The 22,301-nt window shown below is 46.8% G+C and overlaps 2 protein-coding genes across 2 annotated transcripts; both read right to left on the bottom strand.

The window, feature by feature from the left end:
• Nucleotides 1-1,354: 1,354 nt before the first annotated feature.
• On the bottom strand, nucleotides 1,355-11,353 carry LOC138689918 (uncharacterized). The gene is given in 12 exon segments (XM_069806565.1): nucleotides 1,355-2,987; nucleotides 2,990-3,361; nucleotides 4,485-4,645; nucleotides 4,846-4,903; nucleotides 5,742-5,822; nucleotides 6,349-6,515; nucleotides 8,214-8,308; nucleotides 9,062-9,190; nucleotides 9,503-9,819; nucleotides 10,382-10,729; nucleotides 10,911-11,079; nucleotides 11,228-11,353. Coding segments are annotated over 12 exon segments (2,271 nt in total). The 3' UTR covers nucleotides 1,355-2,739.
• A 421-nt stretch (nucleotides 11,354-11,774) lies between these two features.
• LOC138689917 (separin-like) lies at nucleotides 11,775-12,333 on the bottom strand. Its single transcript, XM_069806564.1, has 2 exons — nucleotides 12,101-12,333; nucleotides 11,775-11,973 (listed from the first exon to the last, which is right to left on the bottom strand). The coding sequence occupies exons 1-2, from the start codon at nucleotides 12,331-12,333 to the stop codon at nucleotides 11,781-11,783; spliced, it is 426 nt and encodes a 141-aa protein (XP_069662665.1). The 3' UTR covers nucleotides 11,775-11,780.
• Nucleotides 12,334-22,301: the final 9,968 nt, after the last annotated feature.

Below are 22,301 nucleotides of genomic sequence, written 5' to 3'. Positions count from 1 at the left end.
AACTTCTCCAATGTGGGTCCTTCCCACAGGCTGCAGTTCTTCACGAACTGCTCCAGCATGGGTCCTTCCATGGGCTGCGGTCCTTCAGGCACAGACTGCTCCAGCGTGGGTCCCCCGCGGGGTCACAAGTCCTGCTGCAAACCTGCTCCAGCGTGGGCTCCTCTCTCCATGGTGCCACAGGTCCTGCCAGGAGCCTGTTCCAGTGCAGGCTTCCCACGGGGTCACAGCCTCCTTCGGGCATCCACCTGCTCCGGTGTGGGGTCCTCTCTCCCCAGGCTGCAGGTGGAGATCTGCTCCCCCGTGGACCTCCCTGGCTGCAGGGGGACAGCCTGCCTCACCATGGTCTTCCCCACAGACTGCAGGGGAATCTCTGCTCCAGCGCCTGGAGCAAATCCTCCCCTCCCTCTTCACTGACCTGGGGGTCTGCAGGGCTGTTTTTCTCACATGTTCTCAGTCCTCTCTCCAGCTGCAGTTTCTGCGCTGCCACAATATTTTTCCCTTCTTAAATGCGTTATCCCAGAGGCACTACCACTGTCACTGATGGGCTCGGCCTTAGCCAGCGGTGGGTCTGTCTTGAAGCCGGCTGGTCTTGGCTCCATGGGACATAGGGGAAGCTTCTAGCAGCTTCTCACAGAAGCCACCCCTGTAACCCCCCGCTACCGAAACCTTGCCACACAAACCCAATACAGGGGTCTGGCTGAGACGGAGCTAATTCTCCCCATAGCAGCCCTCGTAGTGCTGTGCTCTGCATTGGTAGCTAGAAATGTGTTGATAACACACCAGTGCTTTGGCTACTGCTGAGCAGTGCTAGCACAGCATCAAGGCTGTCTCCCCAACATTTTCACCCCCCCTCAACAGCAGGCTGGGGCTGGGCAAGATCCTGGGAGGGGACATAGCCAGGACAGCTGACCCAACCTAACCAAACAGATATTCCATACCACATGACGTCAGCTCAGCTATAAAAGCTAAGTAAACAGAGATGGAAGCGGGGGCATTCATTATTTTACATTTGTCTTCCGGAGCAGCCACTATGGGTACTGAAGCCCTGCTTCCCAGGAAATGGCCAGACATCACCTGCCGATGGGAATTAGACAATAACATCATTTGCTTTCCTTTGCTTTCACGCACAACCTTTGCTTTCGCTTTATTAAACTGTCCTTATCCTGACCCACAAGCTTTTTGTTATATTTTCTCTCCCCTGTCCAGCTGAGGAGGGGAGTGATAGAGCAGCTTTGGTGGGCACCTGGCATCCAGCCAGGGTCAACCTACCACAATCACTTATATTGATTTTATTTTAGAAACATCTGAAAATAGGGGGTGGGTTTGTTGGGTTTTTTTAACAAAAGCTCTTGTTCACAATACTAACGTGAATCTTCATGTAACAGCGCTCAAGAATGTTTTCTAAAATACATATTCACCCTTGAAAAAGGAGTTTCAAAGCAGTAAAATTCTTATCTGCTGTACCTCGTTTTAGATGCAGCACTGTTACAGATAGATAACTGTTGCTGGTGTTCCTTCCCCTCCAGGCAACTAATTCTTTAGGACGCTCAAAGAGAAACCATGCAAGCTAGAAGTTACTTACCTAGTTTAAGCTGGCGTTTTGTTTCTAGGAAGATGCTAGAGAAAGTGTTCCAGAAACGGTGTTTTGCTGATATTTCACAGTGAAAGAAGACAGCTAATGGAGCAACCCAGAGAAATTCTGCAGCCATTCCTGGAGGGAGGCAGGGCAATGTTGTTAAGATTTTGGGTTCTGTACTTACTTATTTTTAACTTAAAAGATGTCAGGAAACACTGCTTATACTTTTCGGAGGTTTTGATCTTAAAGCCGTTCACCTTGACAAAACTGAAAGATCTTGACTTTGGACCTAAATGCATGTCTCGCTGTAGAGAGCGGAAAACATCAGTTTGATACCAAGAGGCTATGGGGGGGTGGTTAAGTGTGGCACGAAAATGGAGCAGGACTCGCTATGCAATTTATGCTAAACCAGGTTGTGCTTAGCTTGGAGAGTGATAAAGGGAGATTGCAACCAGGTGATGAGTCTGATGTAAAATTAGGCTGTACAGATACACCAGAATCCTTCCAAGAAAGGCTGGGCTCAGAACAAAGCTTCCTGTCGCTGAACTGCTGTCTGTCACACCAGCCAGTCTGGATTTCCTTCTAATAAAGAATTTCTCTCTACTAAAGACCACTATAAGCACATTGCACTGTCAGTATCTGCACTGTCTTTGAGTGTCTTCTCAAGGTACTTACTAGTTCACAGCTCACGCAGCAAGCTACACACACAGCTAAGCCTCTACTCATGAGCCTTTCTGAGACTTTCAGGGAACCCTCTGACCACATACTGTGTGTTTGTCCACACGGAGCAGCACAGACAAGTTTGGTTTGTGACAGAATGAGGAGAACGGGCTTAACAGATCAATCATACAAATGCAAACCAGCCTTGAAGGGATTCAAATATAAGGTACAAACAAGCAGCCTTTGAGAGGAAGGCTGTCCTACTTTGAACTAGTACATTAAGGGAAAACTAAATAAACGTGTCTGTGCTTGACCACACACCTCAAAGCAGAGACTTTCCTCAGTGCTGAAAATAAAACACCAGTAATCCCATCAGTATTGGCCTCAAAAGACTCACAAGCCAAACCGTAAAACTGGAAAAGCCCAACAGAAATTAGGCAGGGCAGAAGCTCAGATGTCGCTCTCAGTCCAGGAGTTTTCCTACCCCTCTCTCTTGGGACTGGTCAATGCAAACTTTCAAATGTTCTTTCGGATGGAGATCCAGTACTTGGCATCTCCAAAGGGGTCACCGGGCTCATCTCCCACTTCCACACATGGAGGATATTGTCACAGAAAGAACAAGTTGCTACAATGCTCATTTCTTTCGGGCTGTCTAGAGACCTGGTTGAATCACCGCTTCTGTCTGGGCCCATTCCGTCGGGTCTCTTAGCTCCCGAGTCAGAACCGCTGGCTGACTCAGGATCCCTCCTTAGTCAGGACCCCCAGCCAAATCTAAACCTCTCTTTAAATCAGGGCCCCTAACCAGGTCAGGATCCCCAGACAGCTTAGGACCCCCCTCTGCTTTAGGCGGCGAGGCAGGGCCATGACTCTCCTCATCCAGTATTGCATCAAAAGTAGCTGTAGGAGACTCATAAATTACCTTCAGGTTTTGGACCTGCAAATTCAGCCTCTTGTCTCCCTCCTCTGACCTTCCCACAAGCTCCTCTGAAGACCAGCACGCGGCAGCAGAGTCCTGCGTTGCAGTCAAGGAATCCCTCGGGCAGAGCCTTGACCAGTCAGCCCCATAGGCCAAGGAATTGTGCAAGACGTAGGACAACAAGATGATACATTCCTCCATGTTTTCCGCTTTAAAAAAAAAAAAAAGAAAAAAAAAAGAAAAAAAAAAAAGAAATGAGCAGAAATCAAGTTGTGAAATGGTTGTGAAATGGTTTGTTGCAGACTGCTCACAAGCCATTCCAGCATTGGCTGTGTCCTACAGGAAGAGTTCCCTGGTTTAGTGCCTTCTTCACAACAGGGTGAAGCATTCTAGGAGAAATGAGGTACTGCCTCTCCTGACAATTTTTCAGCCACCTCTCATCAGCCTTGATTTTCCACAGTTCAGTAAGCAGACAGGAGAAGAGAGTTTAACAGGCAGGAGGTTTAAGAGGCTCGTTGTTCAAAATACCTAAAAAGGCTCAAGACAGACAAGACAGATCACATGGTGATCGCCAATGAGCCATAAATACAACTCGTGAGATTGCCAGACCAAGTTCTGGTTATTAATAAATTGCAGATGTGTTCCTTCCATGAGCTTTCAGAGTCAAATGCTTACTCGGATTACTATCCCAGTGGACATCAAGTTCCTCCCTTCCCTATACAGGAGAAAAGTTATCCTCATTTCACAAGCTGTGGATCTGCCCAAGGCCCAGAGAAACCCAGGAAGGCAACCATTTTATGCAAGATTGTATTTGTAATGTAAGCGCAAACAGCTTTTAATCACGTCAATACCTTCTGGTTCACATGGAGAGCTTATTCATGCTCTTCTAGATTAACCAGACTGCACAGCACTTCCTTTCTGAGGCAATAACCAATCCACCAGCAGGTCAGGAACTTCTGCTAACAGTAAAGCACCACTTGACATTCGGAAGAACCTCTTTGAACCATCAAGATGAATACAAACCCGAACCCATGGTGTCAACAGGTAATGCCTTCACACCAAAACAAACAGGCTTTCATCCCATGAAAAGAAGTTACAAGAGATGTACACATGAATAATGACAGTGCCTTTGCACAACTGATCAGGCCAACAGAGAGGATAGGTCTGGGAAAGCTGGCAGAATTACCTCAAGTTGGAATAAAAGTCTATGGCTGTTAACACCATCTAAATCTTTCTAGCAAGCTCACAGCTGGAGTTTCCCCTTTAACCCTGAGGTAGGAACGGACAGCAGCAGAGCAGCACAAGAGCATCTCTGTTCCACTGAACACTCACCCATGGTTCCGCAGCAGTCAGGGATTTTGAATCCACTCTGTATGCAGGCTGCTAACAGCCCAAAATCACAGGTTGGGTCCAAAACTCCACCTTCAGTGTGGGTGTCTGCCAGTGGCTGCTTCATGTTCCTGGTGTCCCGCAACAGCACATGCTTGTCATAGCTGGAGACATATCACAAATAAATACGCAGACAAGCAGCAAAGCTGATTCAGTGCAACAAGTACAGAAGAAAATTAGGAAAGATCGCATGCTCTTCACCGCACTGAATGTCTGAGGAGAACACACCTTGAGCTGCAGAAGCATGTTCAAAGTAACAGAGGAGGCTGGTCACACTAGTGAAGAGCAGCTAGAAGGGATTTACCTGCCAGTAGCCAGAAGATTCTCCCAATGGGGACTGCACTGAATGCTGCACACACCCACTGAATGGTCTGCAAAAGAGGAAGATACAGCAGAGGGAAGAGACAGCAATGTACGGTTTGAGACAGGATTCTTCCTTGAATTTCAAGGATTTGGGGTCCACATTACTGCATCAAGGTGGCTCGGGAAAGAAGAGTAAGGTAAACTCAAATCTCAGTCCAGCGAAACGCACAAGCAGAGTTCCATTTTCACAGTCCAACAGCCTTTCCAGGGCAAAACTTCTACTCACACACTCTCAGCACACATATTTTCTAGTAATATTTGCACCATAAACTGCTATTCAGAACCCATAAGCGTTTCAGCAAAACAACTTCATTCCCAGGAGACTTTAGTCCCAACATTAATACTTCCATAGCAATAATCCCCAGTTTATTTTAAGGTTACATATAAAATTTCACTGGAGAGCTGTGTATATTGTTTTAATCAGATTCTAAAAGATAGGTTATGCCACCAGAAAAAAGAGATTACTTCAAATGAGTGAACAGTGGAGACCAAAATATTCTCTAAAAAGCCTTCCATGATAAGATATCCAAATTTAACACACACAAAAATTCCCAAAATAAAAGTGTAAATCAGGATCCTTCTTCTAGAGAGAAGCTACCACCACCTTCATCTGTGGAACTGAGCAGTTGGTTTATTACGTTGAAGGACATGGACAAGAAAGTTTCCACCTGAAGTTGTCCTGATGAAAAAAACCTAACGGATGTCTCCATTTCCCAAGGGAGGCAGAAGCAGGACTCCACTGTCACTGCGCGTCTCTGAATTCCATGGCTTGGGAATGGACACGGTAGCACCCTATGTTCATACATGATAGCTGTAGGGTCCAGCTGCAGACAGAGCTTGCTTCCCTCCTGCTGGTGCAGACAGGAATCTCTGGACTGCACCTGATTTCCCAGCCCTTTAGCAAGCTGTCATCTCCTCCTGCACAAAGACAAAACATTGTGACCCTAAGCACCATCCAAAGGAGCAGCACAGGGCACTGAGGCAACGCAGTTAACACCGAGCTGATGCTTTTCAGCCCTAGGATCTCATAGCATTTAACGGACATACCAAACATCATTTGACGCTCACAGTACCCGTCACCACAGAAGAGACGTGTATTAACAATACCCTCACTTGGCTAAGCAAAAGAAAAAATATTAGAAGATAAGAAGACTGGACTCTAGAAGCTCTCTGGCTCTCTTTTGCACACCGCAAGAGATTATCATCTTTTTTGCCAACAGCCAGCCAAAGTATGGTTTAAAAGGCACAGCTTCTCCTGATTAACTCCAACCACTTCCCACAATCAAGAAGCCTTTTACCCCTAGCAGAGGCCCCAACTCTTTCAAGAGGTGTGATACAAGCAGCATACCCGACCCTGGAAGTAAAACCCCAAGGAACACACATCCCTAAACAAGGTGCACCACCACCACCCCGCCCCCAAATGAGATTCCCAAGCCTTACAGACCTGAATACACAAAATCAGTGTCCCAGTAATTAAAAGCAGCAATCCAGGCCTCGAATTTGTGAGCTTCCCACTGGTTCACAACAGGCACAGAAGGAGCAGATTCATCTATGGAGAAAAGATTCAGCTTCCCCTCTGAATCACTGCTGATCACCCTCAAAGGATATCCACTACAGTGGAATACAGAGAAAACATTAGAAAGTACTGAAAGTTGTGTCCTAAGAAGTTGTTAGAGTAAAAAATAGCAGCCAAAGTATAGACAGAAAGCGTAACATAATGCTATATATGTTTGATTCAAATAAACATTGACAGAAACTGGTAGTACAGTGGAAGGAACACACGTTTATACAGTTCTTTTCAGCTTCAGCCCATCCCATCTTAAAATCATCTACACCAATGATCCCCGTTTCCTGATCTCATAGGGGGAGCAAACCACTCACGCTCATGCGAGGGAAAGAAAACCCGCCCTGGGTCTTTCTTTCTCCTAGATGCATAACGTGACTTCTCACATGCTTGATATTACATCAGTAAACAAATTCCACGTAAAGAGGGATTTTTCTTCCTCCAGGTCAGACCGATAAGGACCTCTGAGTCTCTTCCCTGTTCCGGAGTATGAAGAAATGTTTTATTTCCCTGCTATCACAGACATCTGAAGTGCTGGCGGATCCTGACCTTTCCTGCTCTCTTCCTGTGGCACACTACAGCTGCAGCTTCTGGACACAACGTACATGGAGCACTGGCAAAAGTTCTGCAGCTCACAGCGCACAGATTTTCTGACATTCCCTGACACGAACTAGGTACCTTCTGTTTGGTTACCTTCAACTGTAGGTACTGATTTGGTGGCTCAGGGCTTCTTTCCGTTTCTACACTGTATGCTAGTTACTATAGCATACTGAATCTCCCAAATTTCCATGCAATAGATATGGGGTCACCCCCTTCCTACAGGGATGTGAAGGTTGCACATTCGGCTTCTAGAAGGGGTTATTTGTCTCTCAAGTGACAACAGTGACAGGCTTTAAAGGGACCTTTCATCACGGCAATGATCATTTATCTTGAAGGGCAGAGACAAGGGGAAGAAGGAACGTAAGGAAGAAGAAAGTAGAACTGGGGATTCTACTTATTCATTAAACAGCATGCACAGAAACAGTTTTCATTAGCAAAAGCTACTGAATATTTGCCCTACAGCATTAAGCACACGACTGCCTGATCCTCTCAGTTTCCAGCCTCACGCCAAAGGCACCGCTCTCTGTTTTGCGCTTAACAGAAAACATACACCCTACCTCTTTCAGGGTACAGCTAATTCATGTTATTTCAGGCAGCGACGCCATTCCTGAAATCAAATGTGTGAGCATTTGAGAGAGGAAGGAGCCACTTCCAAACCAATTCTCTCCCGTTTCTCCCCAACCCACATTTAAACTTCCTACATGTGCTATTATTTGCAGTCCTTAATACTGCTAATATTAAGAAGAATATTAAGCAGAACTTCACACTTTCAGCTGTTCTAAGAGCAGAGTTGGAACCAGTGGATCCACCTGCATCCCATTCTGGTCTTTCCTTTGAGCAAAGGCAACAGAAGACACGTCCCTGGCTCACCTGCCACCAGTCACCATAGCACAACCTCACATCTGTTGTTGCTTTAGCCTCTGTTACAGTGGCCACAGTATGGGTTCTTCTTCCTTTGCCACCCTTGCTCTGGAAAGAGTAACTTTAGAGAAGATGCAGGGACACAGCTGGGACCAAGAAAGTCTTAAGCTACTTCACAAGAAGCCACCAAAGGTTCATTCATCAAAGTGCTCAATTTACACCTGAAAGCTGTCACACGCACAACCTCCAATATCAGCTTTTGTCTCCCATCCTCACATCCTCACCATTGCTCTCGTCCTGTGGACCAGTCTAAAGACAAGGCCAGACGCTGTGCTCCGAGATGGACCCTGAAGCGTGGCTCCAACATGCAGCTCTTCTTCTACTGGAAGGAAAAGGAGTGGGTTACGACTGGGAAGACCGCGGGTGTACAACACCACTTGTACTGCTTACGGCAGGTGTTTCCCAGAGACCGATGAGCATATTAGGATCCCACGCTACAGAAGAGATTAACTGTCCCACAGCAACATACAATTGCTTGGTACTAGCTGAAGGGCAAACATATGCATACACAGGATCCCCACCCTTCTGCTGCCCAGCTCCCACCAAGTCCCCCTTAAACTTTGCTTCCTCTCAGTGAGTGATGGAAGTGCAGAAAAAGCCATGACCTGACTGTTGAATTCCCTTATAGGCTGGCTTCTGCTTTCTTCGCTCTGTGGGAATCGTTCTATTGAATACACCCTCCTCTCACCAAAGGAAGGAAACCCCTCTCCAAAAGTCTTCCCTCTTTTTAACAACTTTGCACCTTCTGCTGTGTTTACCAGTTAGTCCACACTTATTCTCAAGGGACAGTTTCCAGGTTTGCTTCTGCTCCCCTCGTGCCTCTCGTCTCCCACACTCTGCAAGTGGGTAGAGCCCAGCCAGCCTCTCTGGTGCCATGAGTACATCTGCGGGATCTATGAGAAACACGATCGGAAGGCAAAAGAAGCAGCGTTTAAAAAGCTAGGCATACCGAGGAAGCCATGGAAACCATGCAGCTTTCCTCCACGCCTCTGAGCACTGCAAATAAATCCAGAGGTGTATTAAGTCTGGGTTAAACATGGCTTCAACAGCAGCAGGTGCTGCAGCCACCCACCTCGCTGCCAGTCAGGCGGCAAAACTCCACGGCGCCTGCCGTGGAGTTTGCAATGCCAACCGCGGGACGTTCTGCCACGGGAACGTGGCAGATCAAGTTCAACAAGTCTTGAACGTCCATCTTTCTTGTCTTTAAGGAGGAGAGCCAAGTCATCACTTCTACTCCAGGATGCACAAGGAGAAGGTGCTTGACCCCAAAATCTCACGAAGAAAATCTAAGGCGCCTCGAGTTCCCACAAACCTGCCTGGAGGGAATTACACACAGGGGAAATCTGTCACGTGCGATTAAATAAACCAAAGCGGTCCACAGTCACTGACTGGCCGTTCATAAACAACCCCACGAGCGTAACAGGCATTTCTGAGCACAGCCTCTGCTCGCTGGAACAAACCAGAGACTCCTTCCCTCCAAGAAGCCAGGGACAGTTCGGCTGCTGAGTATTACCGCTGCTGCCACGCCAACGGCCAAAGCAGGACCCCAGAGGGGCAGACCACGCTGCTGTGAGCTCCCAGCCTCGACCCGAGCTCCAGCGCAACGCTCTCGCTTGAGAACGGCAGCATCGATCCTCTGGCTTTCAGTCTGCGGGATGTAAGGCTGCTGTGGAGGCGACCGCTGGCGGCTGAGGTGGCTCGCGAAGGGCGGGCAAGACCCGCCGGGCCCGGCCGCTGCCCAGCCTGGAAGAGGAGCCCGGCCGCTGCCCAACCTGGAAGAGGAGCCCGGCCACTGCCCAACCTGGAAGAGGAGCCCGGCCACTGCCCAGCCTGGAAGAGGAGCCCGGCAGCCCCAGCCGGGCCCGCTGGTGCAGGCAGCTCGGGAGGTGCTGAGCTTCGACCCTAACCGCCCTCGGACGAGGGCTCTTCCCAGACAGTCTTCTAGCATCCACCGCATCCTGAGGAAAAGGCTCTGCAGCTCAAGCGCGCGTCAGGCGAAGGACCGCTGCTCGGTTTGAACCCGCAGCTGCGCCTCAGAGAGAAAACCACCCTCGGCACTCCCTCGGCCTCCTCCCGCTGCCGCTCCTCCAGACCTTCCTCGCACCCCTGCCACTCGCCCCTCGGCTCCCGAGGAGAGACGGGGTCGACGCAGCAGGGACCGGCACGGTCTCCCGGGGACGGCGAGCAGGGCGAGAGGGGACACGGCAGCACCCAGGGGCTGCCCCCCCCCGAGCGCTCCGGGCACGGGGCAGGGGAAAGGAAAGGGACCCCGCACGCCCCCAGCCCCTGCCTGACTCGCCACCAGGCTGGTGCCCTTCAGCCCCACCACCAGCGGGCCACGGCAAGGCCCCGGGGGCTGCGCCTTCGCCCCCCCCCCCCCCGCCCCCGTTACCGTCCATCCTCCCCCCAGCGCCGGCCCCAGACGGCCGCCGGTGCTGCAGGGAGGCGGCAGCTCCGCCGACGAACCCTTGCGGCTGCCTCGTCCCTGACGCCGAGCGGTGTGCGCAGGAGGAGCTCAGCGGCACCGGCGCGGAGCGCCTCGTCGCCGACCCCAACGCCGCGGACGAGAAGCTCCGGGACAGGCGCCTGAGCACCGAGGGAGGGGGTGAGCCGGGGGCGTCAGGGAAGGGGGGGCTGTGGGGACCCCGAGCTGACCCCAGGGAGGGCACAGCCACCCCGGCTGGGCTCCGCCTCCCTCTGCCAGATTTCTCCAGCGAGCCCAGGACAACGGGCCGCGAGTCTGGGCAGCGCGAAACCGGGAGTCCGGAGCGCAGGGGGGTGGGAGCCACCCCCGCGCACGGTCCCTCCGGGCCGGAGCCGCGGCGCGGCTGCAGCCGAGGAGCAGGGCGACGGCGCGGCAACCCGTCCGGGCGACGGTCTGTCCGTCCGGCGAGCGGGTGCCCGCTCCGTGCCCCGCGTACCTCCGGGGAGAAGCCCCCCGGGCGAGCCCCGGCTGCCCTCGTGCCCCCCCGGGGCGATGCTCCCGCGGAGAGGTCGTGCTCCAGGTGGGCTGCCTGCAGCCGCTCCGGGGTCTGATAACGCCGTTCCGATGTGCTGAGCGGGGCAGCTCAAAGCTCGAACTGGTCGCGTCTGCAGGGAAGGGGAACGACCCCCACGCCCACCGGCCCGTTTCCCGAAGGCTCACAGACCGCTCAGGACACCTAATTAGCCTCGTGAGCTCGAGTGCCCGCCCGCGGGAGGGGCACGGGTGATAGAGGGGCACACGCTGAAGCCCCACCTGCACTCGCCCACCGGAGCCGGACCCCTCGGCTGACTGCTCCCAGGACCGGCGACCTCTTTCGCTTTTCCTTTTTCTCTGCCTGTCCCGTTCTCTCTTTCCTTTTCCACGATCCCTGCCCCTCATGCCTTTAAGGCGTAAAGCCGTTGCCCAAGTCTGGCACTAGGAGTGGATCCAGCGGCCCCGTGGCTCTTCCCTGAGAAGGAGTCTAGAAAGCAAGGGCGTCTGCTCTGAACCCCCTGACCCAACGGGAGGGCTCTCCTTATTCCCCGACTTGAAGTAGACGGTTACCGCGGGTTACACGCTGCGCTGAGGTGGTTCCGTGGCGATCCCTGTCGTGAGAAACCCCGCCACCTGCTGTTGTGCCTCCCGAGTTCAGGCTGCTTCTGCCACGAACAAAGCGGGTACTTGAGCGTTTGGTGTCGTTTCACCTTCACTTAGCCCGAGGGAATGCCGAATTCACCGCGACTCCCGGGTCTGTCCAGCCCGGGTCAGGACACCACTTCTCGAACTGTTGGCCCGGGCGATGAGCTGCCTGGTCCCTGTGCTCCCATCAGCCCTGACCGCTGGGGATCTGCTGCAGCTGCGTCTGGAAGCTGTCCTGCTCCTCAGACCCCAGCCCTGTGGGGCTGAACATGGAAAGTCTCTGGAGCTCGGCGAGGTGGTGGCTGCGCTGGGCAGCGCTCCCCTCCTGCAAGGAGAGCCCCCGGAGCTGCTCGGCCACGTCCCCCGCTGACTTCTCTTTGCTGCAGAGGGAAAGGCAGTCGGGGGGGAAGAACCACCCCAGAATCGCCTTTGCTGGGGCTCTTTGTTGTGTGAGCCCCTTCTCTGTGATGCTCTGGGGATGAAGGGAGGGGAGACCGAGGGACTCACTGAATCTTCCTGTGGGCGATGCTGAGCAGCTGATGGCGAGTGGCGACAGAGACCGACTCGGAGAGCAGGTACGCGGTGAGGAGGGGGTCCTGGTTCCCCGTGGCCAGAGCCAGGAGCTGGCAGAGCTGGCTGTAGAGCGCACCGGGACGGCAGTGGCTGATGCAGTTGAAAGCATCTTTCGGGAGCTCAAGGACCGTGTCCAGCGAGGAGACATCTGGAATGGACGTTAACATAATCCCTAACCATCCATTAGAGCAGGAGCAAAGGTGCTGGAAGGTTTTCTAACTACAGGTGGCCCTCGGGAGGTGGCACCTGGAGAATGCAGAACACCAGCCCTACCACCTGCATCCCCTGTACTACTGCCAGCGAGGAGGAACAAGACACAGGCAATGGAATAAGAGATGCTTTTGTTGAACCTACGTTTGAAGAACTGCTACCTGCTGGCTAACCTGCCGGTAGCAAGCTAGCCCGTCTGTAAAGTGGCCTTATGCTCTCCCTGCAGTATGAAATGGCCCTGCAACACCCACGCACAGATTTCAAAGGAAATGCCACCGTCGTGAAACCATGTAAATATTAAAGTGTTCAGTACAACACTTCATCTCTCCCATAGAAAATGCAGTACATAATCTGCTAGTCTCCTTGTTAAGCTGAGGGCAATCAGAGGCTTGATATATGTTTTTGTAATGTTACTGTTTCTATAGCTACCTTTACATTCTGTTGGGCAGAAACAGCCCCAACAGCCTTGATCAGATATTTACATATTTTTAACAGCTTTAGTCGTAACTAACTCAGGCCAGTACATTTCTCTTAAAGTGTTAGACATTTTTCTTTGCATTTAGTGACAAGCATGAGTCTATTGTTCTTGTCTGTGAAGAGCACTGTTACTCATCTTACTAAATAAACCTGGTAATAAAGAGAAAAAAATAGTCATACCTTCTGATGTGGCTTGTTTACTTGATACTGAAATTTTCCTTTTGCTTCACAGGGTGAAGTGAAGAGCAGTTTGCCTACACAAGCATTGCTGAGGCGCTTGTGAAACTGTTCAAGAAGCAAATCGAGCATGATAAAAAGGAGATGAAGTTTGAAGTTTTGGCTCCCCTGGCAGAAAACAGTGAGAATTGGATTTTTTTTTTTCCTTATACTATTTTTCATTCATTCCCTCATGTATTTTGGTATATCGCTGTCTTCTTCAGGGACTCAATGCAGAGTAACTGGCTGCCTCGTTCAGAAGCCGCCATGGCTCGTCACCCGTGTGATGATAGTTTCATATAAAGTGAATAGTTCTTAATTGTCTGAGCATGTGGCAGGAGCCAACAAACTGCTGATGCTAATTCCCCCTCTGATTCACTCTGTATACGATTATGTTATAGTTTATTTCCCTGTACCCGCAGTGGGAATATCAGAAGCCGCTTTTTAGAGGGCTTTACAACATTTGCCTGCAAAACGCTGGCACAAGCGTTCACAGTCCGTTACACCGCCAGGACATCAGTCATCACGTCATTTCCTGGGATGGCAGAACGACTGGCAGTTCCGTTTCCTATGGACGTTATTTTTGCAAGGGGCATGTTAATTGCAGAGCTAAGAGCTGGCCACTCTCCCTCTACTGTTCATTGGAAGATCATATGAATTTAGTTTGGGTGTTTGGTGGCACATGTTGTGGTAGCCCCAGGAGACTTGAGTTCCATTCACTGCTCAAGCCAGAGCGGGAAGCGATATGTGCCCAGTCACCCCTCCGGGATGTTGCTGGCCAGACTAGCAAGCTCCTTGCCCCATGCACTCTGCAGATACCTCCATAAGCACTTGTCACTTGTCTTTCATCAGACAGACCCCTGCCAAGCACAGGTCCGGAAAGTGGAGCTGCAGGCTCCTTGACAGCAGGCCACCCAAAGCTTCAGTGTGCAACAGGAAGCTGAAGCTTCCTCCACTGCTATAATACCAGTTAGCTTGTAAGAAAGGAAAGTTATTTTCTTACACAGTGACATGGGGAAAGGATGTCTGGGTTCAGGAACATAAATCTGGATGGCAGCAGAACTTTCTGAATTTTTCTTAGGCCTAGTACTCCACTGAAGTAAGCACATTCTATTTTGCATCAAAGGAGCACAAAAGACTTGCATAAAACTCGTGTTATCATCTGCTTATATCAGTGAGTTCTGATGCTGAACAAAAACCAGAATAAAAATCCAAAGAGTGCTCTTTGGCTATTCCATGTTCAGTTATTTTGATTTCATTTCTACAGCACTGAGCAATATCATCTGCTTTTGCCAATGCAAATCAATTTATTTATTTGCTTAATTTGCGTTGCTGCCTTTACCCTGCAATTATTGTTTTTGGTGGACTTGATCCTACATTGGTGTATGTTGATGCAGCTCCACTGATTTGCAAGAAAAGTAGTTTTTCATGTCCATGTGATAAATATTTGTGTACAAGGCAGAAATGCAGGGCTTTCTTAGCACTCTCAGCAGAAATGCTAAGCAGTGGATATGCACAGAAATCTCATTCTGCTCATTCTGCATTACTGCAAGGTGATGCATCACCTCTAGGAACGGGAGGATCCTGCTGCCGAGGGCAAACAGCCTCCATGGGGAGACTGGGTGACCTGCAGCAGCTTTGGGGTTCATAAATGGGCTCGTGGCCCAGGCCACTTGCGGCAGTCATCCAGACTGCTGTTACTGGTGGCGCAGGGAGCCTCTCTCACATTTTACAGATAAATAGGGTGGCATTCTCCTGGGGTCCCTCCTGTGCCTGAGGTCGGCTCTAGCTTGCAGTGTGCAGCTGTCTCAGCGAGACGCTCATTTCTCCTCTGCAAATGCCATTTATCTTTCAGCTTGAAGGAGGGCATCGTAACTGGATGTCCTTTGAGACTTCTCTCAAATAAGAATTGCTTGTGCCATGTGCATTGAACTTGATTTTACCAATGCTCTGTGTTTGCCCTGCGTAGAGAAAATTCATTCACATTGATTCCCAATGAAGGAAGAAGTCAGTATAGAACAAAGAAGGCTGGAAATATCTGGGATTTTCTCTCAGAAAAAATACGAGACTGAAATCGTCTCACTTTGCTATGTCCCAGGCAGAGCAACCAAAACAAAAAAAAAAAAAGTGAGAGATTTATCCTTCTCAGCAAATACATTCAAGACCTTTCTAAACCTCACTATGGCCTAGCATATGCTATAATACACTAGCATATTAGTATTACAGAGAAGAATTCAACGTATTTTTCATTATTTCTTTTTTTTAACAATCCTATGCTCACATATAAACCACACATAAATTGCAACACGTTTACATGACCTCTCACAACAATTTGTGGATTAATCCTGTGCACAGAGTAACTTGTATGTCAGTCATAGCTAGACAGTTTAAAATCAGCAGTCAGGGTGCAATGCATATTTTATGCTACAGCACCATCTACAGTAAGGACTGAAATATCTTGTGGTAAAGTTTGTATTTTATGAGATGTTAAACCTTACAGTAGGCTTGAATTTACATTTGTCTGTGGATTTGTTATGTTAGTCCCAATTTGGAAAACTGAAACCGCTTATTTTCTAATTAATGGACAATAACCTTTGCTTTCTTGTCTGTTCTTGTTGTAAGTCTGCTTCACTTGTTTATATTTTATAGGCTAACTTTTGTACTTTCTAATTTCATAATACTGTAGTCTGTGGAAACTCTTTCTAATCATATAAAACATAGGAAGTGTTTAGATTATATCAGATGTTACAAATAAACCAGAGGTCTGCAACTTGAATCCTGAGTTACGACATGTTATAAGTCCAGGTCTCCCCACTTCCTCCCGTTGCCACAACAGGCAGGTGTTTGCTGCCACACAAATTAGCTGCCCCACTGTGCCTGGATCCTGGGCCACTGGTCAACTACATATATGTTAGTTCAGTCCCAAGTTCTCACTTGAAGGAACAGATCAGCTTCATATGAGCACAGTCCCCAGGTGCTTTGCTTGTTCATTGTTCTGAGGAGAAGGAGAACAGAAAAAATAATGTTTTCCTTCCATACTGTCCAAGTTTCTGGAAATATCTCTAGAGGGCACTATGGTACAAAACACCTTCCAGTCTGGTTGATCATATTCGTCCCCCCTCAAATCCTTGTAATTATACAACATCACTGTATACCTCATTGTATACATTTAAATTTAGAATTTCTGCTAAATGTGCTAACTCTGCTGGAAGTGTCTGTAGTTTAGTAGGACATTTTTAATTCCCCTTTGCTTATAACATTTTATTTTTCTTTTCTATAAATCTTACCTGAAGTATAACAAATAATTTCCCTAAATGTTGGAATTTTTTGTGTTACTGACTTATACCAATTTGCATTGTGGGATCCGGGAAATCTACTTTTCCTTCCCAAATACTCCAAACTCTAAAATTGTATTAGGTGACCAAAAGAAACTTATTCTAAACCTGCAATTCTTTATTGCTTACTAAGTGGTAGAAAAGCTAGCACTTGCACAAATCAGACCAGACACTGGAGTGCATGAGATGAAGTCCTTATTTTTTTTTCCATACTATTATTAGCCCTCTAATTCTACTCTGCAAGGAAAAAATTGTTGTGGGTGAAAAAAAGGGTAGGGCAAGGGGGGCAGGAGGTATGGGAAACCCCAGGGCAGGAGTTTATAAACTTCTCCCTAGTGTCCCACAGTAAAACACCTGCACCAAATTCTTCTGAACAATTTCAGCAAATTATATTTCTTCTGACAATTTAGCATAGTCTTAGGTGATTCACCTCATACATTCTCCTGTGACAGCACAGGAGTTTGACCTAAGAAACAGGTGGAATTAGAATTACAATCTTACTTAATTTAAGAGAGGAGCTCTATGTATGGAAAGACTCTGTTGTAAGTTGGAATACTGGCTCCTCGCAAGCAGACTTCGCAGTTAATAACTTTACCTCCTGAGTGTCAGAAAAGTATTGGCAGAGCTAACAAGAAGCTGTAAGAGCTGTACTGGTGGCCTAATGCAGATTCGTAAGTGGAATAATTCCTGAAGGTATGTGTAATGTAACACGCATCTGAAACGATAAAGCAGCTGCTCCAGAGTTTGCTCCTTTTTCGCAATAACCTTAGCAGAAAGCTCAATGGTTCATGAATTGAGAAGCCAGATAACGCTTCCTGTAAACTGGGCAGGGAGGGCAACAGAGACAGCTAAAATTTCCCAAATTGTCTATAATTTATAATTTCAAGTGACTGGATGTGGCATTTATTTCACTTTTTCTGTTTTTTTAACAAATGCTGAGTCAGTTTCAATACTTTTCTCCATCAAAAAGTCTTCCCGAGAGTGCTATTTCATCTTTATATCTCTTCTTCCAGATCTAAAGAAATGGTGGCCTTTTGTACGCTAAGTGTTAGAAAGGTTTATTATACACAGCCTATTCACTTAAAGACATAAGGTTTGAGACAATTAAAAAGCATTAAGCTGTCTGGTCTGATTTCCCATGTCTGACACACCATTCAGTTTTGTACAGTTACCCTTGCATTAGATCCTATGATTTGTTATATATCCCACAATTTATGCTTAAACAAAGTTTGAGCAAGGTTTTCTGATATTTTCATAGCTGAATGTCAAATAAGAAAACAGCGAAGACCCTATGCGTGACTGGATTAAGCCACTTGTCTATCCTAATTTGGGGACGGTGCTCCCCTTTCTGTTTCTACACTCTAGGGTTGCTGCCATAGTCTTACATATGGTGCCTCTGATTCTTCCCCTGTCTCTAAATGGGGGTGAGATGTCACTTTAGTTTTAATTCCATTTAATACCTCATTTGTAACATGATTGTGCCTCCCTGGCTGGGAATTAGTCATGATTTGGAGACAGTGGGAGAGGAAGTATCCATCTCTTCATGGGTAGTCAGCTCCAGCTGTTAATGGCACTGTGTCTTGTTTGGAATGCAAGTTCTCTGGCTTCAGGTTTCACTTGCTACTTCTTGTTGCCTTTCTCTGCTGCATGTTTTCTCCTCATGGGGATATTAAGGTTCTGTAAAAAAGTCATGTTTCACTTTTTTTTTTTTTAATTTAATAAACTGGAGTTTTTAATACTCACAAAGTACTGTCTTTAGTCCTCAACTGATTTTTCAGACTCTTTTTGCACCTCTCCAACTTTTTCAATGTTTTTTAAATACTGGATGTGCTAAGTATAGATAGAAAGTAATTTCACTTCTGCTACTCACTGTTCTCCTATTAAATTTTAACCCAGGATCGCATCAGCTGTTTTTGAAACAGTAGTATCTTGAAAGCTTCTGTTGAATTATTTCTCCTCAAGACCTTTCTGAGATGCTGTTTTCCAGAACAGAATCCTTTCTTCATTAGGAACAGACTGCATATTGGATTTTTTACCTTTAAAATCATGTCATAATTTTTAATGAAAAAATCATCATACAGATTTCAGTCATAATAAACCTTTCTCTCTGCTTTACCAGCTGTAAGAAGTCTGGGCTTATAATACCTCCAGAGAGGCATGAGACTTGTGGCTCTTACTGAATGTGGAACTCAGAGGAAACTGGTTACTGAAAGTCATAGCCATAAGATCTCTCTCAATACCCTCTGGATCCTGGCCCTGGCCCAGATGCTTTCATGCCACTGAAAATCTACCTGTGTGCCAATTTTTGTATTGGCTCTATAGGCCTGTGGTCCCACTACTACACGTACTACCTAATCCTACTACAAAATAATCCCCATTCCTTTTGATGAGTGATAAGCTGGAGTTTGTGCATTCTGAAGGTTTTGAATCATGATTTGTAATTTGCAGCAAAATTAATTGAATTTCCCATATCATGCAAGTGCTTGCAACTCCTTTTTATCACTATTCATTGTTGTAATGACTAAACATTACCAGCCATAAATATGAGCAGCCTTTTAACATGTTCTTGTAATTCCAAAAGGCAATTGTTTCCAGACCTTGAACACAACCTCCTAACACATGGCAAAGCTGTATTCTTGTTTTGGTTTAGTAAATGCACTGAGTCCAGACACACATTTTGTCATGTGAATATTCTTCCACCTTATCTGTTATAGCATCTTTCATAATGCTTCTCACAGCTGTGAAGTATTGTATTTAGTTGAGGAAGTTATTGATTTCACCACTCCCTCCCAGCCTTTCCCAGCAGAATGTGTTCACTAGCAACCATATCATAGATTAGACCAGCAAGACAGTGTTGGACACAGATAGCCAGTTCATGATTCAACAGGCCTTTGGAAATGACATAAACATTAAGACATACAGAAAAATTAAATTTTCTAAGGTAGAAGCCAAAACCATCGACAAGAAAAACAAACAGCCATTGCTGAGAAGGAGAGTATCAGCTTTTCTGAATGCAGCCAGTGTCCTCAGTGGTGAAAAATATACAGGCAGCATAGTTCACGTCTCAAAACAAGATGATGTGGGGTAAGAAACCCTGGCAACATCCAGCCTGATTATCTTATTTTTTTCTCCTACTGGTTTCATACTTTAGTTCAAACATGAATGATTATTTTTATCACCAAAAGTTCATTTTACTGACCAAGATGCAAAAATAAATATGTGAAGGTGTCCTTCCAAGAAAAGGATTCAGACTTCAGTAACCAAGTAAGTTTTGGGGTTGGGGCAGGGGGCTAAGCGTATGTGTGTGTGTTCAGGGGTTGTGCAAAGGAATTGCTTAAGTTACAGTCATAGCCATGCACTTAGAGACAAAAATCATGCAAAACACTCCTTTTGAGTTTTTCAGCAGTCTTATTTCAGATGCTAAATAATCAATTGTGAGAACTTGAAATCAGTGGTGAATAAATCTATTGATTCTTATTTTAGGGGAGAAAGCCATTTCAGTTTGTTTTCTCTCAGATATTTACATGATCATGTTGATTCTCTGTGCATGTGTCCTAAAGCTTTCCTTTTCCTCAGTGGCTTCTCCACTATTGGCAAAACGGACAGATTGATATGATGGAGAGAAGAGGTTTCAAAGCAAAATAAGCAGGGGTACTGCTGATAAGAGACTGAGGCAGGGGAAATGGAAGGGGTCTGTGAGCACCATGGAAAGAGCACTGGCACCGCAACTGCAGAGACCAGCTTCAGTTGTCCCACTGCTTGGGGTACAGACTTGCTAAGATAGAAAAGCAAGTGAAGGGCAGCCTGCTAAATTTTGCTGAATGTTGTGACAAACCAGGAAACCAGGGATGACTGATGGCACTATATTTTTGCTAGCACAGGCTGGAGAATGACTGAAAAATCACAGCAACCTGTTGCCAGCAGCTCAGCTTTTCAAGGACTGCTGCAAGAATTATGCTCAGGCATGGCTTGTGCAGATGCCTCCAACTTTACAGTGCCTTGAAGCTGGGGGTGTGTTACTTCATTTTCAGCGTGGTGCCATGGTTCCTTGATGACACGCGACAGGCTTAGCTGTGTTAGAAGCCCGTGACCTGCCCCTGCTCTGCTATGTGACGCACCAGTTGCTGCTGCTCCATCCCATGACCAGTGCCTTGGGTTTCACACCATGTGGCAGAAGGAACTTGGAGAGGTGTGAAGTGTTTTGTGCCCACAGCTGATGAACGTTGTGATGTTACTGCTCTTATGTATGGTCTGATGCAATGTGTACATTTCTCTATAAATGACTTTTGGTGCTAAAACTGGAGCTTTTTTACCTGTTATTGTTGCAGGAGGAAACACAGGCAACACCAGGTTAGCACCAGGCTAATCTCAGTTTATTAAGTAGTCCAGGCAAGGGATGAGCTGTGTCAAAAAAAAAAAATTTGCCCAGACACAAACACACACAGAGACACACATAGCATCACCATGCCAGTGAGTTGTCATAGTCCATGCTGGGGTAAGACGGCAGTCACCGCAGCTGGCTCAGTGTTGGGCTCTGGACACCAGTGCAGCTCCAACGCAGCAGTCCCACCTCACATCCTCTGCTTCCACAATGGTTTTGAAGTCCACTACAATGCTTGCCCCCATCTCTGTTACTGGGGGGGCAGGGGTTATAACCAGGTGGTGGTACAAGCTGTTAGTCAGATCTGCTCATGATGAAATTAAGGTATGCCCTTCCAGCAGTTTCAGGTATGGCTATATATACCTATATAATTCAATTGAACAAAGAGTAAATCAACATTGCCTTTCAAGACAGTTATGATTATTAACTGTCTCATCCTAACTCATAATAACTCATCTTTATAATAAAGTATTACTTGGTTTATTTGAAGATAAATCACGGTATTTCTGCCGTAATATTTTCTCTCATTAGTCCGGATTTTCACAAAAACACATCAGTGTTTCCTGCATAAGCCCTAACTTCTGCTGAGCAACAGCAGTGGATAGACTGCTAAGCTTGGGGTAACTTCCAAACTTGAGGTCGGATAGAGGAGGGCTCACTTTACCTTGCAAGATGTGTAAATACATTGCATTCCCAGTACAGTGTTTATACCTTATTTTATTCTGAAATTGTTTAGTTTTAGCTGACAGTCACTGGACATTTTTGTGCCTTTGTTTGCAAGATTAATGACCCATATACTCCCAGAAATCACATTCCAGTGCAGGTACTTACAGACTTTGATTCAGTTACTTCCTAGACTTAGAAACTGGTATCAGCTGTCTTCTTAGCATTGCTGTACATTGTAAGTTCATGTCCAGTTTGTCATCCACCATGATCAGGCTAATTCCCTTTCTGAGTCAATGATGTTCAGAACATATTCCCCAATGTGTAAGTAACATCCTTAGTCTCTAGAATACCTCAAATTTGCTGCATTGAAATACATACTATTCAAATGAGCTCAGCTGGCTGGACAATAAGGTTTTTTCTGGAAAACATATTTCCTTTACTACTATTTTTAACTCTGGCAATTTTTTGTATTATATACTGCTATGTCAGGAAGGTTTTATATTCCTAATGGTTTTCTTCAGGGTAGTAAGAGGCCAATAACATATTCTTGAAGAATCCCACTTGAAATGTACCTATTGAATAATGATTAACTTATCTTTTAAGGATCTGTAAGATAATTATTTTAATGTAGACTTGAAATTATAGTGTTAAACTTTTTGTCCAAATTCTATACCATGCTACATCAACTGACTTCTAGTAGTGTAAACATATTTCATCAAACCCTTCATAAGTCAAATCTGTAATCATACAATGAAAATTTGGTTTGGCTGGGATGATCTAACAGCTATACAAGAATGTTGAGTGGTATTAATTAAGTTACAATACTTTAATCCTTTCTGAAGCTTCATAC

Source organism: Haliaeetus albicilla, chromosome 18 (genome assembly GCF_947461875.1).
Source record: "Haliaeetus albicilla chromosome 18, bHalAlb1.1, whole genome shotgun sequence".
Taxonomy (NCBI): Eukaryota; Metazoa; Chordata; class Aves; order Accipitriformes; family Accipitridae; genus Haliaeetus; species Haliaeetus albicilla.
This window is presented reverse-complemented; position numbering and strand designations above follow the sequence as displayed.